Source organism: Delphinus delphis, chromosome 2 (assembly GCF_949987515.2).
Source record: "Delphinus delphis chromosome 2, mDelDel1.2, whole genome shotgun sequence".
In the NCBI taxonomy this organism is placed as follows: domain Eukaryota; kingdom Metazoa; phylum Chordata; class Mammalia; order Artiodactyla; family Delphinidae; genus Delphinus; species Delphinus delphis.
In genome coordinates this window covers 132,477,042-132,496,589 of record NC_082684.1, presented here as the reverse complement: position 1 = coordinate 132,496,589, position 19,548 = coordinate 132,477,042, and the positions used below count along the sequence as shown (strand labels likewise).

Genomic DNA, 19,548 nt, shown 5'->3' with positions numbered 1-19,548 from the left:
CTGGTCCGGGGACCACATCTAGAGAACTTGGTCTATACTAAGCTGCCTTTGTTTGGTACGATTCCTTGTAATGAAAGACTGTGGTGCTCTAACATCTGCACAAGCTCTGCTGACCTCTCAGGCTGCCGGAAGCCCCAAGGAGAGCCCTGGGGCACACTCAAGAAATGTGTCCCTGTTAAGCTCCTCAGAGCCTCATGACACCACCCACAGCCTTGTCAGATGCACACAGATTTTGTCAGGCACAGTCTATGGGTTCAGAGCCAGCACTCCCAGTTAGGTGTTTTATTATTTATTCACTTGACAGGAAACATACATTTGGTGGTATAAAACACCATGCTACTGGCTTAACTAGTTGCTGTCGTACAACAGAACTCCTCTGGGCTTTCAAGAAGCCCTTGCATGGCCAACTGAGGATGGCTCAGTCACTGGAGAGAAGAACCCTGCCACGAAGAAGAGACCCACTGCCAGGCCCTCTCTGGGCAGCCTCTGCCCCACAGCCCTCCAGAGCCATTCACACACGTTGGGCATCATCAAAATAATGGTCATGCTGGGAGGAATGGGTGCTCTGAACTAGAAGAGGGTCTTAAAACCAGAGCATACCAGGCAATTCATATATATTACAAACATATAAATTAAGAGAGCTACACGTATACAAAATCTTTCAATGGGACTTAATTTCACTCTATGTCATGCCAGGTATTTGTCAGAACCTTGAAAACAGAGGAGGTTTTCAATGGAGCTGGTAATAAAAATAGAAGGTATTTATACACAGGCCCTGCTCCTCTCGTGTCCACTGTGGAATCCTCTGGTGTTGTCAGGGCCTCTGGGCAACCTCAGCACCCCCACAGGTAGCCTATCTGCAGTCTGCATCTTCCGAGAGAGCAGGGGACTCGCTCTGGGGCTCTTCTCCTGTGTCCCCATCTCAGCCTGGCGGCGCCTCCGAACCCAGGGGCTGCCAGAGGGAGTGACGCTGCTGTCCGAGGAATAATCCATGCACTTGCGAAAGGTCTCAGGACTGGCGCTGGAGTTCGGCCTACCTTCTTCGGCCAGTGGGGATTTTCTGGAAACGCCTTTTCGTTGAGCCAAGGGGCTGCTCCAAGGACTTGAGCACGGGGAGGCATTCGGGCTCAGAAAGAGATTCTGGTGGCCAGAAGGGCTGAGCTTGTTGGCGACTGCATGGCGCCGGCCAGCCATAGGGGACGTGGGATTGCTCTCGGGGTCAGAGGAGCTGTTGGCGGAAGACTCATCCCCCACGTACTGAAGCTCCTCAACTCTCCTGTTTAGGGACTTGTTCAGGTGGATGCTCGACGTGGGTTCTTCATCCTGGTTCTTCTCTTTGGATGGTTTCTTTTTGGGTGGCTTCATACCAATCAGGACAGCTTTCATGCTCTCCCGGCCCTGAGATTCTGTGATCATGAACTCATGGGCTTTGATGGCCGCTTCCACCTCCTCGAACTCCACAATGGCGCACTCTTGGGTCCCCACCTGGCTGTACCGGCCGCTGATCCTCCGGATATCAGGAGGCAGCTCTCTCCCGGGTTTGAGGATTCGCACCGACGAGATGACTCCAAAGGTCCCGAAGAGCTTGAGCAGGTGTTCCATCACCTTCTCCTGCACCCTTCCATTCTTCTGGGGGGTGGCCAGGGCCCAGAGCTTAGGGGACAGGTAGAGGTCATAGACCAGGAGCATCTTGCTGGGGAGGTTCTCGCTGGGGAAGAGTGGGACAGGGGTGGTCCTCCTCACCTTCCGGTGGTCCTCATTCAACTCGAGGGTCACTGAGTACTTCAAGGCATGTGCTGTGGTTCTCCAGTCCCGTGTAAGGTGTTTTACCTGAAGAACACAGAGCAAATCAGAGATGGTACCTATTGTCCTTGTCCTCCTGGTGTCCTCTATAATCTCCCTCCCTCCTTTCCTTACCCCTGGAACATCAGTAACTAGAATTATACCCGGTATGTGCAGGCACTCAGAAACCTAGTGAGTGAACGAATACACTTTCTACAGTTACAAACAAGGCAGCACGGTTTAGAACAGTGCTGTCCGACAGATCTTTCCGAGCTATGGAAATATTTTATTCTGTGCAAGTTTAAAGGTTAAACCTGCAGGTTGTGGAACAAGGCTGTTGAAAACACAAATCCAGAGGCCACCTCTAACTGACAGTAAGACCTGAAGAGTTATGCAGTCCCTCAGTACCTCAACTTCCTCATCTGTAAAATGAAGACATTAATAGTGTCTACCTCATAGAACTATCATGAGGACTAAATGAATAAAGAAATATATACAGATCTACCCCCAGACACACATTTTACATATATAAAACTTAGGACAGTGTCCAGCTCACAGTGAGTACTCAACAAATACTATGTGCTATCATTATTTCAAATATTACAGGCTACCATTTTGACAGGATCTGGAGATTTTAACATTCAAATCCTTCTCTGAAGTGGTGCTTCCACATTTCTGCATTCAAGACACAGAAGGTGCCAAAAGATCTTTCAGTATCTCCTGAAGATGATGTGGGCTGTTTCAACTTGGAATTAAATGCAACTTGGGTGTCAAGGAGAATGATGAAACGGTCCCTCACTCCTCCTCCTTTAGTGGAAATTGTGCGTATCAATGTTGCAGTGCATGGAAGCTATATTTATACGGTAAAACAGTAATTTTCGAGAGGCCCACTTCTGGGGAAGGGAATGCCATGGAGAATGAGTCATCCCGAAGAAATGGTGGACGTGACTGGGTGGGTGGGTAACCTGAGCCAGGAATGGCGAGATCACCCGGAGCCAGTGCAGCTGCTCTGCAGAGGCACCCTGACCCAAACAGGAACTTGCCGGACCTCAGAAGGGAGGGCTCCCAAACAGGGCGGGGTGGGGGAGCCCTGGCAGAGCTCTGAGTAGTACCGGCAGGCTCCTGGAGAGAGGGCACTCTCCACTCTAGCCTGTGGCCTCTGGGTGAAACAGCCCAGACTGGGGCTTAGGGTATGGGAATCACAAGTCACCTACACACAGAATCAATGGGCTGATTACCGTGGCAGGAGCCAAGGGCAGAGAGAAGCAGGTCCAGGCTTGGAGAGTTGAACTGCAGGTGGACAGGGTCTATGAGGGATCCAGAAAGGGTGAAGAAGATGACCACAGGACAATGGCTCTGTGGGGGTGAAACATGGGGGGGCCTTCTCCATTGCCAGTCAAGGAGGGAGCACTCAGGAGAGCAGGGGAAGACTGGGCAAGGAGTGCCTGGAGGAAGGCCAGGGTGGCCTTACTCAGAGGGCCGGAGAAGCTGCTGGAAGGCCATGGCCAATCCAGAGAGAAGCAGGACCCAGTATCCACCGCCCAGAGCCAGGAGTCAGGGCCACTGGGAATCTCTCTTAGGTCTGAGCATCCCAGGCCTGGGTCTGTGAGCTTGGGGAAGGAGTGTTCAGGCACCAGCTAGGAAGAGGAACCAGAGAGCTGCCATCTTTGTGCAATTACTAGAACTTGGTAAGATTTTCCAAAACTCTGTGATGGCCCTGGTCATGTATGTTTCCTATTATGATTAGCAGGAAACGCTTTAGAATGAAAAGGGTCTTTGCTATCATTTTGGAGGTGTTGGGGAGTCTGTGTCTACTCTGCAGCCAGTTTTCAACAGAGAACTCTCTGTTGAAAGATCCAGTAAGTGGCAACTTAAAAAGGAAAGAAAATTAGGCTCACTTTTAGGGTCCCTGGGGAGGAATAAAGGAATGTACAGGATGATTCCACTGGCTGCTCCATTTTGGGTTCCCCCACCAGCACTTTCATGTGAGGGCTTGCTCACTGTTCTCTGGACATGTGTGATACTGTGACTTATACTAAGAAATATATATATATGGTCTTCATCCCTGTTACTGGCACTGAGTTCCTAAAACGTTTGTAAGTTCCTGAGCGATAGAGCACAAGGAGCATCTTCTGCTCTAATGAGGCGACTCTGGGTGGGCTCCTGGATGGGACCAGCCATGATTTGAAGCTTGGAACTTTTAGCCCTGACATTCTCCAGAAAGGGGAGAGGGGCAGGAAATGGATGTAATAATATCCGTATTATTATTATTATATAATAAGATAATTATTATAATAATAATTGATCATTCTACATGACAAAGACTCCATAAAAATCCCAAAAGTTCAGGGTTCGAAGAGCTTCTAGGTTGGTGAACATATCCTAAGGAAGGTGTCACACCCCAACTTCATGGGGACAGAAGCTCCCACACTTGGGACCCTCCCAGACCTTGCCCTGTGCATCTCTGCGTCTGGTGGTTCCTCTGTATCCTTTATCATATCCTTTAATAAACTGGTAAATCTAATTAAGTCTTTTCCTGAGTTCTGTGAACAGCTGTAGCAAATAATCTAATCCAAGAGGGCGGAGGTCATGGGAACCTCGGATTTGTAGCCAAGTCAGACAGAAGTTGTGGATCCCTGGGGATCCCTTGTGACTGGCATCTAAAGAGTGGTGCAGAACCCTTAACCTGTAGGGATCTGATGCTATCCCCAGGTAGACAGTGTCAGAATTGGGTTAAACTGTAAGACACCCAGTTGGGTGTCACAGAATTGCTTGGTATGGGCAAAAACCTCCCCCACATCTGGTGGCAGAAGTATTGTGAGGAAGAAGAGTAGGTTTTTCCTCTACAACATGAAATGCCCTTTCCCTTCTCCTGTACTTGAAAACTCCTACTCATCCTTCAAGATCCTATTTCAACGTCACTGCTTCCGGGAAGACTTCTCAATTCTCCAGGCAGGGTTAGTTGCTCTGATCAATTAGCTCCAAACAGTACTTTGTTCTTTCTATTGCAGTACTGTTGATGGTCATATTGTGATCCTTCACTGGTCTGTGCCCCTTATTGGACTTTGCCAGGGCACGGGGGAATGACATGTTCATTTTGTATATCCTGTGCCTAACACAGCACTCAGAATACAGAGCAAATATGTTTGATGAACGAATAAAGGAAAGAAATCAAGAGAAGAGGGCAGAGTATTCCAGCGGGCGAGGCAGAGAAGAGCTCCGGGAGGAAAGCTCTCCTCCAGTGTTCTCTGACAAAGAACACAGGCAACTTGGCTGGGACCCACTCGTTACACATCCTGTTATGCAACAGGCCACGTGGGCTTTTCCATTCTAGTAAATACACTTTCCCCAAGGGAGACACAGAGTTCTTACTCCACCTGGCCTGTTAACTCTTCAAGAAGCAGGGAATTCACAACCCAGTTGCTGGATCTATACAGCAGAGACATGCGGTAGATATCCTGCAACTCCATCCTATAGATGAGGATGTGGCATTACACAGCAAAGGAGGCTGATGTCTTGGAGGAGGCTCATCTCCCAGAGCTCCTTCCTCCTCTTATTTATTCAACTTGGCAAATGAAGAGCTTTGATTTCAGATAATTCTAGGCTGGGTAGGTGTCTCTCAAGGTCACTGAGCCCCCTGTCCTGGCACAGCATCCTCCTGGCCACCCACTTGTCCGGCAAGAGTGCCTGAACTTTGCTAAGAACAAGTAATGTCATTTCATAACTGCCACCAGCTGAGACTTGTCCCAACACCCAGGACCCTTTTAATAGAGTGGGAGGATATTCTTAATAATGATCCTAAATCCCTTCTCTTGATCATTTTCCCCTTTTCCAGGGCTTGGAGGAAATAAAAAGTTGTTAGTCATCAGGTTTCAAGGGGGTAAAAAATATTGAGAACCACAACCCAAAGCACCTCTGAAATCCTCAAAGCGGCTTCTGAGAACGAAGCCTCACCTTTTTGAAGGATGTGAGTAGCTTGACACTCACATACCCCAGCTTGTTCCTCCTCACGTGCTTTAGCAGGAAGGCGTCCTTCTCCAGGTTTTCATCAGAAAAGTAGAATTCAATCTGATCCACCAGTTTCTTGATTAACTCCTCGTCCGGGGGCTGCCACTCCTGCTCCAGGTCTTCACGCTCGTTCTCGCCCCCACTTGTCGTGGCGCCACTGAGACCAGAAGGGGACACGAGGTGTTAGGGGTTGAACCGTAGCCCCCAAGTTTCATGTGTTGAAGTCCCGCCCCCCCATATGTCAGAGTGTGATGGTATTTGGAGAAAAGGTCTTGCAGATGTCATTAGTTAGAGATGAAGTCACCCCAGAGTAGGGTGGGCCCTAATCCACGCGCACACAGGGAGAACACCGCGTGAAGATGAACGCAGAGGTTGGGGTGGTGCGGCAGAGGTCAAGGAATGTCTAAGATTGCCAGCCAGCAAACCATCAGAAGTTAGGGAACAGGCCTGGGACAGACCCTTCCCTAGCGCCTCAAGAGGGGGCAAGGCCCTGCTGACATCCTGATCTTCTCAGAGAGAGAGTCTCCTCAGAGAGGAGACTTCCAGCCTCCAGAACCATGAAGCAATAAATTTCTGTTGTTCTAAGCCACCCAGTTTGTGGCACTTTGTTACAGCAGCCCTAGGAAACCGTAATGGGTCACATGTGAACTGGGCTCCTCAGAAGTGAGAATCACATGGCCACAGGGGAGAGATTTTTTGCCCCCAACTAGCTAAGAAATCAAGCTTTCATTTTTTTAAATTAAATTTTATTTTTTTTATACAGTAGGTTCTTATTAGCCATCCATTTTATACACGTCAGTGTATACATGTCAATCCCAATCTCCCAATTCATCACCCCCCCACCCCACCCCCCGCTGCTTTCCCCTCTTGGTGTCCATACGTTTGTTCTCCTCTTCATCTGTGTCTCTATTTCTGCCCTGCAAACCGGTTCATCTGTACCATTTTTCTAGGCTCCACATATATGCGTTAATATACGATATTTGTTTTTCTCTTTCTGACTTACTTCACTCTGTATGACAGTCTCTAGATCTATCCACATCTCTACAAATGACCCAATTTCGTTCCTTTTTATGGTTGAGTAATATTCCATTATATATACGCACCACTTCTTCTTTATCCATTCATCTGTCAATGGGTCAAGCTTTCATTTTTAACAAGAACAGAAGATCATTAAAAAAGAAAAACGACACCCTCTATTAACATTTATGTTGCTCTGCCATTGCCAAGATGCTTTTCACACATACTCCTATTCTCCCCTCCCCACAAATCGTTCTTGCCTCCGCACGTTCTTCAACTCCAGCAAAATTTTCACTGGCTCACAACCTTAAAAAAAAAGCAATTGTATAAGAGTCCAAATGAGAAAAAAATCGAATATTCTGGCAGGAGAAAAAAAAACTAAATCTATCTCACAATTTTTCAATTTCAGAAATTACATTTAGCATAAAATACAGGTACTTGTAGATCTTAAAAATGAAGAGTTTTAGTTATTTGCCTGTAGAGAGTCTGGAAATGGTTTTTAAAATACCTTACTGATGTCAGAAGACAAATGTGTATGTACTAAAGGAAAAAAAAAAAACAGTCTGAGAGACTAACTTTAAAAGTATGTTTCTTCAAAAGGCTTTTTAAAAATGGGATGATAAACTAAGGGAATATGTTAAGGCAGCCCATTAGATATAACAGGTCAAGTGCAATTTAAACAGTAGATAAGTTGAATATTTTAAAAGTCCCTAAAAGGTAGCTGTGGCAGACACCAGTCTGACTCACCCAACAGCTAACAGCAAACTCTTTCTTACTTGCCCTCCTTTACTACGGAGGTTATAAAAACTAAATGCTCACTTTCCCAGTCTCTCTTCCAGGTGGTAGCCATTTGTCATGTTATGGCCAATAACATACAAGTGAAAATCTCTTGGTCTTGGCCTTGCCCCTTCCCCTTTTATCTGTTTTGAGTGTGGATGTAATGGTTGGAGCTGTAGCAGCTATTTTATTACCATAAGGAAAAGGTCAGGAGAATCAGCTTGGCCTAATTTATTGACATTATTGGTTCTGATATTACTGAGTTGCTGAACCAACTACTATAACTACATACTTGCATAATTATGATTATTACATGAGAAAGATAAAATCCTATTTGTTTAATTCACTGTTATTTGGGTCTTCTACTACTTACAGCCGAATACTAGGATAGTAACACTACACTGAGAAAAGAGGTGCTCAAAACACACCAAAGGAAAAGTGTCAGTGGGAAAATCAATGAAATGAAAAAGAAAATGCCAGATGGAAAGTACAAATTTTCACTTTATTACAGAAAGTGTACACCCTAGATAGTAGTTAAAATGGATAGGTTGAATATACCAGATGAAATAACTAAGAATGCATAGGAAATTCTGGGTCCAGCTGACAAGGATGACAATGAATAGCAGGGGATGGGGTGAGGTGTGTGATAACGACCAGCGAAGAGTTTTGGGTGGACTCAGAGGCATAAGCAAAATGGCCCAACTTACTACAAATGGCTAGTATATCACAGGTGACCAGACCATTAAAGGGACTCACAGACCAATAAGTCCTACTTCCTAACCAGAGCAGTTGATGCCATCACTAAAAGTAAACTTACACACAAATAAAACATAATGGAAGGAAGAGGTTGCACTTTCTCACTTTCTCCAGTGCCTATTCTAGACCCTCCCATTCTTCCCAAGGTCAGCCACGGGAAGACTTTACTCCCTGCAGATGATTCTACCTCAGACTTGATTAAGAAAATCAAGTTCATCCAATCAGACTTGCCCAGACCTTCCTCAGACTTGTTCTGTGTGTCTGGACATCCACCAAAGAATTCATTTGCTATATCTGGGCGCCTTTTCTCCATCTTGGTCTCTTGCCCCTGGCTGCAGGATGGGACACAGTTGATCACCTTCTTCTTGATATTCTCCCCCTGGGCTTACATGAGTTGTTCTTTTCTGGGTTTTCTTCCCATCTGACTGCCCTTTCAGGATCTTCTTCCTCCCCCATTTTGAAATGTAGGTATTTGCCAAGGATCTTTCCTTGGTTCTTTATCCCCTGGCAACCTCGACACTTCAGCCACTGGTTGGCTCATCTGATTCAAGTCTGCCTCTCCTCCTACTCCTCCATCCTGCTCTCACTCCTGAGTCCAGTCCTCAATTCCTAACTGCCTGCTGGACGTTTCCACATGGGTAGCCTGATACTGCTTCAATATCAATATGTCCAGAATCAAGCTGTCACCTTCTGCAGAACTCAGCCTCAGGTAGGACCAAAGCCTGGGCCTGTTTACCAAGAGACATTCTACCTGGGAACCTCATCTTCTTTTCACACAATCGCTCAGTGAATAATCCATAATGTGTTGGGAGGTGACTCTGTGTCAGTATTTGCACCTGGTGAGCAACTAACCAGAAATTCCAGAACAGGTGGGTAGTACTGGGAGGTGACAGAAAGCCTCTGTGTGAGTGCAGAGGTGAGCTTCTTGCCCCCAGAGGACCCCTCCCTCTGCATGGGTGCTGTCAGCAGCAACTGTACATCTCCCAAGGGGAATCTTGGAAGATCAGGAAAGCCTGTTTTATATAGGGGAGCCTGCGGCACTGTTTCCTGGTTCTTGTAACAGCCTTCGAACACAAAAGACCATGTATCCTTCACAAACATTAAAGAAGTTTGTATTCTTTATATATGAACATTGACAACTTTTTGTCAATTACAACTTTCCTAAAATAACCACATTATCTTCCCTCCCATACTGTCCCACAAATGACTTTCCCTACACTCTCTTCTATGTGCTTAGACTCAAAACCTAAGATGCATTTTTCAGCCTTCCCTTTGCCCCCACATTGAGTCAGTTATCAAGTGCTGATTTTATTCTGCAGTGTCTCCCATCTGTTCTCTCTTTTCCATTCCAACTGTTCTCATTACTTCTCCCTTGGACCCTATTAATAGCTCATCAAAAAATAATTCTTAAAAATTAAAGTAATACATATACATAGAACCAACTGAAATAAAATAGTAGAAAACTTATAAAGAGAGCAACAATCCCCCTCTCCACTCCTCTTTCCTAGATGCAACCTCTATTCAACCATTTAATTCCTATGAGAGTTGCTGTATAGCTCTATGTATCACTTGCCAATTTCTGAAATTCTTTGTTGATGTCCTATTATACAAAAGAAGGATTTGGGGTCACTGAAAAGCCTCTTCTTTCAACTTTAAAATTTTTATATTATTTTTGGTTTTTCTATTAGCCTTCTCTATGTGTTTTAAATAATATACTTGGAATTCTCTTTCTTATTCCACCAACATTAAAAAAATATTTCCCAATTCCTCACAACATATGATGTGCATATTATTACCCCTCCTTTTCCTTCAACTCTCCTTACATTTCCAACTTCCCAAATTTTATCAGATGTGCCTTTATTTCATTTTGTCATGGTTCATAATATTTACAGTCTATTCTGGAACTACTATTTCATGCTTTGTCTATAGATAGATACTAAACTCTGAAAGTCAATCAGTTGTAGGTCATTATTATTACCATATAAACATTGGTCACTGCAGGGAGAAGGCATTTGCTAAGATTACAGTTCTCTTCTTAAAATACTGTCAGTTGACTGACCACTTGGACTGATCTTCTATGCCTATTATTTTCTATCACATTGTCTGTCTGTGCCTTTGTCTTTGATTTATATGCGAAGAGATTTCCTTGACATTATCTTCCAACCTTTTCCAGTGAATTTTTAAAATTGCAGTAATTATTTAGTCTTTAAAAATTCTTTTATGTCTTCAGATCGTTCCTTTTTAAGAGCATCCTGTTCTTATTTTGTGGATACACTATCTTAAATTCTCTCAGGGTACTAACTGGAGTATATATAATTTTTAACAGCCTCTTCTGTTTCCAACAGTGTTCCCTCTGTATCCTCTGGGGTTAGTTTTTCCATTTAATTTTCATGTCACTGATTTTCTTCACGTGGCTGGTAAACAGCCATCTTTTTCTTTTTAAAAATATTTTTAAAATAAACTCATTTTATAATAGTTTTAGATTTACAGAAAAGTTGTGAAAATAGCATAGAGTTCCCACATATCCCACACCAGAATCCTTCTATTATTAATAGCTTGCATTAGTGTGGGACACTTAAGGAACTAGTATTAATACATTATCATTAGCTAAAGTCCATACTTTATTCAAATTTCCTTAGTTTTTACCTGATAGCCTTTTTCTGTTTCAGGATCCCATCCCATGTTACATTTATCCATTGTGTCTCTTTAGGCTCCTCTTTTCTCTTGGCTATGACACTTTCTCAGACTTTCCTTGTTTTCGATGACCTTGACAATGTTGAGCAGTACTGGTCAGGTATATTGTAGAATGTCCTTCAATTGGGATTTGTCTGATACTTTTTTCATGATTAGACTGGGGATATGAGTTTTTGGGAAGAGGACCACTGATGTAAATTTCCATTCTCATCACATCATATAAAGGGCCCATTCTATCCAAAGACTGATAATTGTGGATGTTGACCCTGATCACCTGACTGAGGTAGTGTTTGTCATACGACTCCACCGTAAAGTGACTCCTTTTCCCCCCTTTCCATACGGTACACCTTGGAAGGAAGCCCACACATAAGGAGTAGGGAACTATGGCTCCATAGTTATTCATTCTGAAGAATGAAGTCTGGGTTGCTTTTTCTTGGTGGTTTGTGAGGGCCCCCTAGGAATATGTACACTCCTATTGTTTTTCTTCCTTAGGTGGCTCTATATACATGGGTGGGGCATGCCAATTGGCAGGCTTCACTTCAGAGTGAACTGGAAGGGAACAATTAAGTAGGAGCCCTATATCAGGTACCAGCTCTACCTTAGCAGTCCTAGATCACCACTCAGTTCACTCAATTCCTTTAGGAAATAATCTTGTTTCTTTTTTCCCCTGGGAAGTAAAGGGTATATTGTCTACTACCTTTCATTGGCAGGTAGAGAGGCTGGGCAATTGTTCTAAAGGAAGAGTTTAAATTACCTCTCAGATATTAGCATCCCTTTTCACTCTTGCCTCCTTTGCGTATTTCCCAACCACAGCCTTTCTAGGGTTCTTTCTTCCCACCTCCTGTCACTTCCTGTTGTATTTTGGGCTACAGTCTCTTCCGTTCTGTGCCTTATTACACGTTTTCAAGAACAGCTATAAAATGCCACTGCTCTGTCTTGATACTAATAATGTTTCCTATTTCCTATTAAATAAAATCCAAAATCCTTAGCTCTTTATTCAGATTCACTTAGAATGTGGCTGTAACCAGCTTCCAAATGCATTTCTATTTCCTTGCAGATCCTTTGCTCCAAGCAAATAAAGACATATAGTTCCCCATATCACAAGGTTTCTGGACTCTATGCCTTTGTGCATGTTGTTCCCATCTCCTTGAATACCTTGCCCCTCTCTCTCAGGTCCGAATCCTAGTCACACATCAAGGCCCATCTCAAACATAACTCTCCCAGGAAGGAAATCATGTCAACTTCTCCTAATACTTGCCTCTACTTGTATCAGAGCTACTTGTGTGCATATCTTATTAATGCCCTGAACTCTAAGTTCTGGGAGGGTAGGATTCATATTGGTTTCTTTCATTCTACCCAGAGCCTTGCACGTAGTAGGAATTTAAAAAGCATCACCAAGGTAAAGTGAATTGTTTCTGTATGGGCAAATCACACCTATCAGAATTCTTTTAGGGAGAAAGTATGGTTCCTGGTGAATATGTTGCTAGTGGCCTTTCAAGAGGACTGTGAAAAAGTTTTACGTTTGTGTTACTGTTTTGCTTTAAATAAAGTATTATAAATTGGGAGTGATGATGAGTTCTTTTGTTATGACTGTAAACTTGCTAGAAATGGAAACAAAGCATAGAAATAAGGGGTACATTTCGAAACAGCTAATTGTGCTCCACAGACCAGTGTTGAAATATCTATTATATTTGTAAATGATTTGGAGAAATAAGGGCAGGATAAGATCTCCAAGGCTGCTTTTCTCATAAAATTTCAAGCTACTTTGGCTGTTAATTGAGTGGTTAATCAGATGATACCTTACGAAGGAAAACACCCAAACTAAAATGGTGGAGTAATGAGCTCCTCACTAAGACTTTCAGTACAGAAAAATTTTTGGACTCATCATCTATCCTTGCCAATGGTCTAATATATGTTGGTTGGGTCACCAAGACCAGGAAAATGATGCACAGCAACATGGAGGTTAGTGAACACAAAGGAGAAAATAACATTTATGAAAAACACTAGGGTCCAGTACCATTGTGTGAAGTTTCTTTTGACTCGTCTCTAGAAAATGATAATGAATCTGAAAAGGTTCAAAAAGGCAACCAAATTGATAATGCAATATAAAAACATGAGGGAAGGTTCAAAAAATAAAGGTTCAGGAGGACAGGTCGAAAACATATATAGGTATGTACCAACTCTGGAAAAGGTATCACGGGAACAACTACATAACAAGTGTTGGCAAAGATGTGGAGTAAAGGGAACCCTCATGCACCACTGATGGGAATGTAAGTTGGTGCAGCCACTATGGAAAACAGTATGGAGATTCCTTAAAAATTAAAAATAGAACTACCATATGATCTAGAAATTCTATCCTGGGTATTTATTCGAAGAAAATGAAAATATTAATTAGAAAAGATATATCCACCCCTATGTTCACCACAGCATAATTTACAACAGCCAAGATATGGAAGCAACCTAAGTATCCATAAACAGATGGATGAATGGATAAAGAAGCTGTGGTTAGGTGCGTGTGTATATATATATATATATATATATATATATATATATATACACACACACACACACACATGCACACACACACACATACACACAATGGAATATTACTCAGCCATAAAAAAGAATGAAATCTTCTCATCTGCAACAACATGAATGGGCCTAGAGGGTATTATGCTAAATGAAATAAGTCAGACAGAGAATGACATATACTGTATGATTTCACTTATATGTAGAATCTAAAAAACAAATGAACAAACATAAGAAAACAGAAACAGAGAACAAACTGGCGGTTGCAGGGAAGTAGAGGGAGGAGACAGATGGGTGAGGGAGATTAAGAGGCACAAACTTCCAGCTGCAAAATAAATGAGTCACGGGTATGAAACGTCCAGTGTGGGGAATAGAGTCAAAAATTACATAATATCTTTGTATGGTGAGAGATGGTAACTGGACTTATCGTGGTGATCATTTTGAAGTGTACAGAAGTATCGAATCACTATGTTGTGTAACAGGAACTAACATAGTGTTGGAGGTTAATTATACTTCAAAAACAAACAAACAAAGTCAGAAAAAGAAATCAGATTTGTGGTTACCAGAGGTAGAGGATGGGGGAGAGGAGGAGGAATTGGATGAAGGTGGTCAAAAGGTACAAACTTCCAGTTATAAGATAAATAAGCACTAGGGAAATAATGTGCAACATGACACATATAATTAATACTGCTGTATGTTATATGAAAGATGTTAAGAGAGTAAAGCCTTAGAGTTCTCATCACAAGGAAAAAAATTTATTTTCTATTTCTTTAATTTTGTGTCTATATGAGATGATGGATGTTCACTAAACGTATTGCAATAATCATTTCATGATGCATGTAAGTCAAATCATTATTTTGTACAACTTACACTTATATAGCGCTGTAGTCAATTATATCTCAATAAAACTGGAAGAAAACAAAAATAAACTGAGGGGAAAAAATAAACTGAGGGGGAAAAGGCAAGGAAGTGCTCATTTCTGTTTGCCTCTTTACGAGGGACTCTTGTTCAATCCCAGATGATCAGGGAAAGCTCTATTTTACATATGAATGTCAGCTAATAAATGTACAAAGAATGATAAAATGAGGAAATCACCAATATGTAATCCCCGATGAACTGACTCAAGCAAAGATCATCAGTGGATGCTAACACCATTAGGTGAAATGTCGCTGGTGAAAGAATATTCTCGAGAAGACCAGATGTTACTTGTTAATCACAATGGAGGGATCACCTTAACCAAGAAAGTCAAATTTAGCATCACTAATGGTGTATGCTGCCTGGGTGATACAATAAGTTTATGGGAGTGCCCAAAGAGTCTTCTTGCCAAAATGTTTAACTGAATCTAATCAAGCCTTCTGCGCTAACTTGAGTTTGTGGGAAACACATGGTACAAAGGAGCAAGTTAAGCTAGACGACGAGAACATAACCAGACCAGTTCAAACTGTGAAACATTCAACAAGACATCTGGGCTCTTATCTAAAATAGGAAAGCATTAAAAAAAAAAGTGGGGATGCTCTAGATTAAAAGATTCTAAAGAGATATAATAGACAACTGTCTCGATCTGAGGTTCTGGTTTGAGGTGAAAAAGAAACAGCTGTAAAATACAGTGTGGGACAATTGGGGGAAACATGAATGTGGAACTTGACTATTAGATTAGTTTAGGGATTATGTTAGGGAATTAGTGTTAATTTTCTTAGTTGCAGTAGTAGTATTATGATTTTATAAGAAAATGTCATTATTAAGAGCTACAAAATGAAGTACTTAGGGTATAAGTCTTGTGTACAACATACTTTCAAATAGTTCAGGGGAAACCACACACATTATACATCCATCAAACAAATATGGCAAAATACTAACAACTGTCTAGTCTAGATGGCAGGTATACAAATGCTCAGGTTACTAACTCTTTCACACTTTATGTCTGAAATTTTTTATGTTAAAAAGGTGAGAATAAAAGAAAAGACATCTTTTTAGTGGGCAAGCTGGGGGTAAGACTAGAGAGATGGTGCTAGGTATTGGAGATATGGAGAAGATCAAGACAAGGTCTCTGCCTTCAAAGATCTCACTGTCTAGAAGAGGAGAAACACACAAATATTTCAACTTGATGGAGTGAGTGCTATGATAGAGACACACATTCATTCAACAAATATTTATAGAACACCCACTACGTGGCAGGTGCTGTGCTGGGCACTGAGGATGCAATGAAAACCAGGTAAGTGCGGTCCCTGAAGTCATGGAGCTCATATTCTTATGAGGGAGACAAAACTATAGAATTACAACTGTGGTGTGTACAGAGTACTACAGCAACACGAAGAAGAGAAAACAAACTTGGCTTTGGGGTAGGGACTGAGGATGGTGGGGAAGAGGCAGCGAAGTTTTAAGGCTACTAGAACTTAACCAGAGGGACCTGAGGTGGGAGCACAAAGACATGTGGACACAAAACAGCAACCTGTGTTCAGGGACCTAGTGGGGGTCAGCACTGGGGGAGCACGAATTGTTAAAACGGGCAGGGAAGGATGCAATGGCTGAGGGACGATACGGGTGGATACCCATCTCAACCAGCGAATATGGGAACCTGGGCTTTCTCCTGCAGGCTCTGGGAGCCCAGAAGTGTCCACACAGGGTGGTGGCAGCTGCTGTGCCAGGCTGGCTCAAGCAGGGGACAGCGTGGCTCCTGTTCTTGGCTGCACTCTCCTTGTGCTCTGGATGTTTGCCCGCTGGGCTCTCTCAGCTCCACCACCCTGAAGAGCCCCAGGGATTTTTCTGGTGTCAACTCTATGCCAGTGGGCAGCAGGAAAGGCTTCAGACTGAATGCTCCATGAGACTCCAGCCCCTGGAGCTGGGAGAGAAGGGTGGCTCTGGGGTGAGAACCACCCCGCGCCCGAAGAAAGGATCATGTTCTTCTAGATCTCCATAGGGGTTCCCAAGAAATAAGTAGGGCTTTAATCCCTGCTAATGGTACAATCTCAAAATGTAGTACCCGGGATAGGGGACAGCTCTTTGCCACAGTTGCAGGCAAACAGATTCAGCAGAATAAGCCACTCTGGACTATTTTACATGACCTCTGAAATGATTTGACTAAGTGGCTGCCTTCTCAAGATTGTGAGATGTCAGTGACTCATTATTTTTATACTTTCAATACTCAGCACACAGGTGAGTGAATGAATGAATCAGACTTTACAGTAAAGTGCTGATATTATGTACTAATCTGTCATGTCACCTGCTGTTGCCCAGCTTTGCTGCACTAAACCACTGGGCTGGACTTTCCTGCTCAAATACCTCTATCTGAATGCCCTGAAATTCTGGGTCCTTAAATCTAGACCTCTTCCACTAGGGAAGGGTCAGGCAGTGAAGGGGAATGGCTCTAGACCCAGGATCCTCATGCCCTTGGGTTGAGTGTTCTCCCAATGAAGTAAATATATGCCTGCCAGGGAATAATCCTGCAGAGCTCTGGTAGCTCAGAGCATGTGCAAAGAGGACTCTTAATAGATGCCTCTTGGGATCTCCCATTATTTGCAAGTTCTGTCACTGCCCTACTCCTATTGCTAGGGATGCTCCATACTGCAGCTCCTTTCAACAGCAGGAAAAAAATCACAGTCCTTAAAGGCCTGGGTGTTAGTGGACACAAGAGTAAGGTCTCTCTCTGGCTGAAAATAAAGCTCAGGGCCCAGAGGTGAGCTTAGACAGGTGGTTTCTTGTGCTAGACTACCCATTACCCAGGAACCCAACGCCAAGGCAGCAAGATGATGATGCAAGCTTAGAAGTCAGATGGAGAAGGGGCATGAAAATGGGAATCCCCCAGCAGGGGAGGATGAAGCAGCAAGCCCTAAACTGATTCCAAATGGGGCAAATGAACTCTACACGGTGAAATCACTCCTCCTTGGATCCCCCAGCAGCAAGTGTCAGCTGTGCCTGGCCGGCCCCCCAACCCCACTTGGACTGATAAGCAGACAGGGAAATGATGGCAGTGAAGGCTAGGTGGGGCCACTCTCATGGGGAGGTGGGCCTGCTTCGGAAGTGGAGACTGGGTTGGGCTAGGCTTTTTGGAGGGTCTTTGGGTGAGCTCAGGGAAGGAGAGTCTGGGGAAGAGATGGCGAGGATGGTCCAGGAAGGACTTCCCCCTGGGTCCCAGAGCATGCCCACGTCTAGGCCCCTCAGATCCCCGCCGCCAGTTCCGAAAGCCTTGGTGGGGTTAAAGGCTGCGGACCCGGTCACCAGCAACCGCCAAAAGCCAGTTCTGACTCCGTGGGACGGCCCAGAGCAGCGTCACGGGGCCGGGGGTGTGTGGGGGGGAGACGACCCGCTATGCCCGCGGAGTTGTGCTCCCCCAACTGGGGTTCGGCCGGGACTCGGGGTCGGCGACTCCCACCTGGGCCAGGGCCCTGCCGCCGCGCTTACCTGTGCCCGCGGCTCGGCTCCTCCTCGCTGGCGCTGCCCCAGCCTGGGCTGAGGTACCGAGAGGGGTCCCCCGAGCCCCGCGCCTCCGCCCCCTCCTCCTCCTCCTCGTCCTCCAGCTCCTCTACGTCCTCGGCCTCCTGGATGGCGACGCGGATCTGCACCGCAGTCTCGGGCCCGGACAGCGCCTCCTCGCCGGGCTGGGCCATGGCTCGTGGGCCGGCCGGGTCTGCGGCGCCGCCGGGTCCCCGCGCCGCGAGGCCGAGCCAGCCGGGCGAGGACTACTGCGAAGAGGGGGCGGAGGCGACGCGAGCGGCTCTGCCCCGGAAGGACGGGGGTCGCGGCGCCCCGCCCCGCGCCGCCGTTGCCACCACCCCGACGGCCTACCGAGCGCCAGCGCAGACGGGGTCGCGTAGGGGGAAGGTGCCTTCCTCTGCTGTCCTCTCGCAGAGGCCTGTCCGGGACTGATTCCCCGACCCCCCGGTCCTAACAGTGCGCGCCCGATGCTCACACGGCCCAAGCCCGAGTGATGTGCCAGGGCTCCCTCCTCCCGCCCGCTCCTTTCCAGGCGGCCCCGAGGAGGGGAGGGGCGCGGCACATCTGACTTCACAGTTTGTGGATGACTCTGGGGGTGGCAGGCCCAGACAGCAGCTTAAGGGGCTTCTGTGCCCCCTTCGCGTTTCCCCTTCTGACTTGCACAGACGACCGAAACCTCCACCGTAGGTCAGTATGGCATAAGCACCCTCTACACTGTGCGTCTTGTGACGTCAGGGACTTGGCTCTTGCCGTGCCTCATTCTAGTGGTTCCCAGAGTGTGGTCCCCAGACCAACAGCACCAGCTTTACCTGCGAACTTGTTAGAATTGCACATTCTCAGGGCCCACGCAGACCTCCTGATTAAGAAGCTATGGTTCAGAACTTTGTGCTTTACCAAGCCCTCCAAGCGATGCTGAGGTTCACTAAAGTTTGAAATCCACTGCCCTCTATGCCTCTTAGAATATGCCCTGCACATAGTAAGCATCCAAATGTTTGTTGAATGAATAAAGGGAGCTACTGAAATGCCAGTATGTTTGAAACCCTGCCACCTTTTCACATTTAGCTTTATATTGAGTTCCATCTCAGCCCTTCAAATGTGACCCAGAAACCAGGGACAGGGGCATAGAAATGAAGAAAACTTCCATCTGCTTTCATGAAGCTCTTGATTTAGCGCCTTATGCGTAATCTGTTGTGTTAATTTGCCACAGTAGGGCTTCAAAAGAATGGAAACCTGGACCATCACCTTTTGGCTCAAGAAATGGGGTCTTGGAAATCAGCATCCTTGTAAAAGAACACCATGCACAGGGCTCTGGGCACCTGAGCTGGGCCAGGAGAGACCCAAGGGGGCAGTAAGGACAGCCCCTCTTTTTAAGGTTTGACTGGAATCTGTATCCCTTTCTTTTTCAGATCTCTCTTTTGAAAGAAGAGGTCCTAGAATGAGTAAGTGAAGGAAGAGGTACACCCTTGGTGTTCTGCCCTAGAACAGCTCACAGCCTGGAGTCTGAGCTACTAGGAGGAAGAGGCAAGAAGTCAAGAGGATCTGTACCTCCCTCCA

General features: G+C 45.1%; 1 protein-coding gene across 1 annotated transcript; it reads right to left on the bottom strand.

The window, feature by feature from the left end:
* Positions 1–225: 225 nt before the first annotated feature.
* Positions 226–18,586, bottom strand: LARP6 (La ribonucleoprotein 6, translational regulator). The gene is made up of 3 exons (XM_060005682.1): positions 17,962–18,586; positions 5,737–5,947; positions 226–1,830 (listed from the first exon to the last, which is right to left on the bottom strand). Exons 1-3 carry the CDS (start codon positions 18,165–18,167, stop codon positions 763–765), a joined length of 1,485 nt encoding a protein of 494 aa, XP_059861665.1. The 5' UTR covers positions 18,168–18,586; the 3' UTR covers positions 226–762.
* Positions 18,587–19,548: the final 962 nt, after the last annotated feature.

Bases quoted from the DNA above. Each gene is read 5' to 3' on its own strand.
- LARP6 (XM_060005682.1), bottom strand. From the start codon at position 18,167: ATGGCCCAGCCCGGCGAGGAGGCGCTGTCCGGGCCCGAGACTGCGGTG. The intron at 5,948-17,961 runs GTAAGCGCGGCG...TTCTGGTCTCAG, and splicing joins GAGCCGAGCCGCGGGCACAG to TGGCGCCACGACAAGTGGGG. The intron at 1,831-5,736 runs GTGAGGCTTCGT...TGTGTTCTTCAG, and splicing joins TACTCACATCCTTCAAAAAG to GTAAAACACCTTACACGGGA.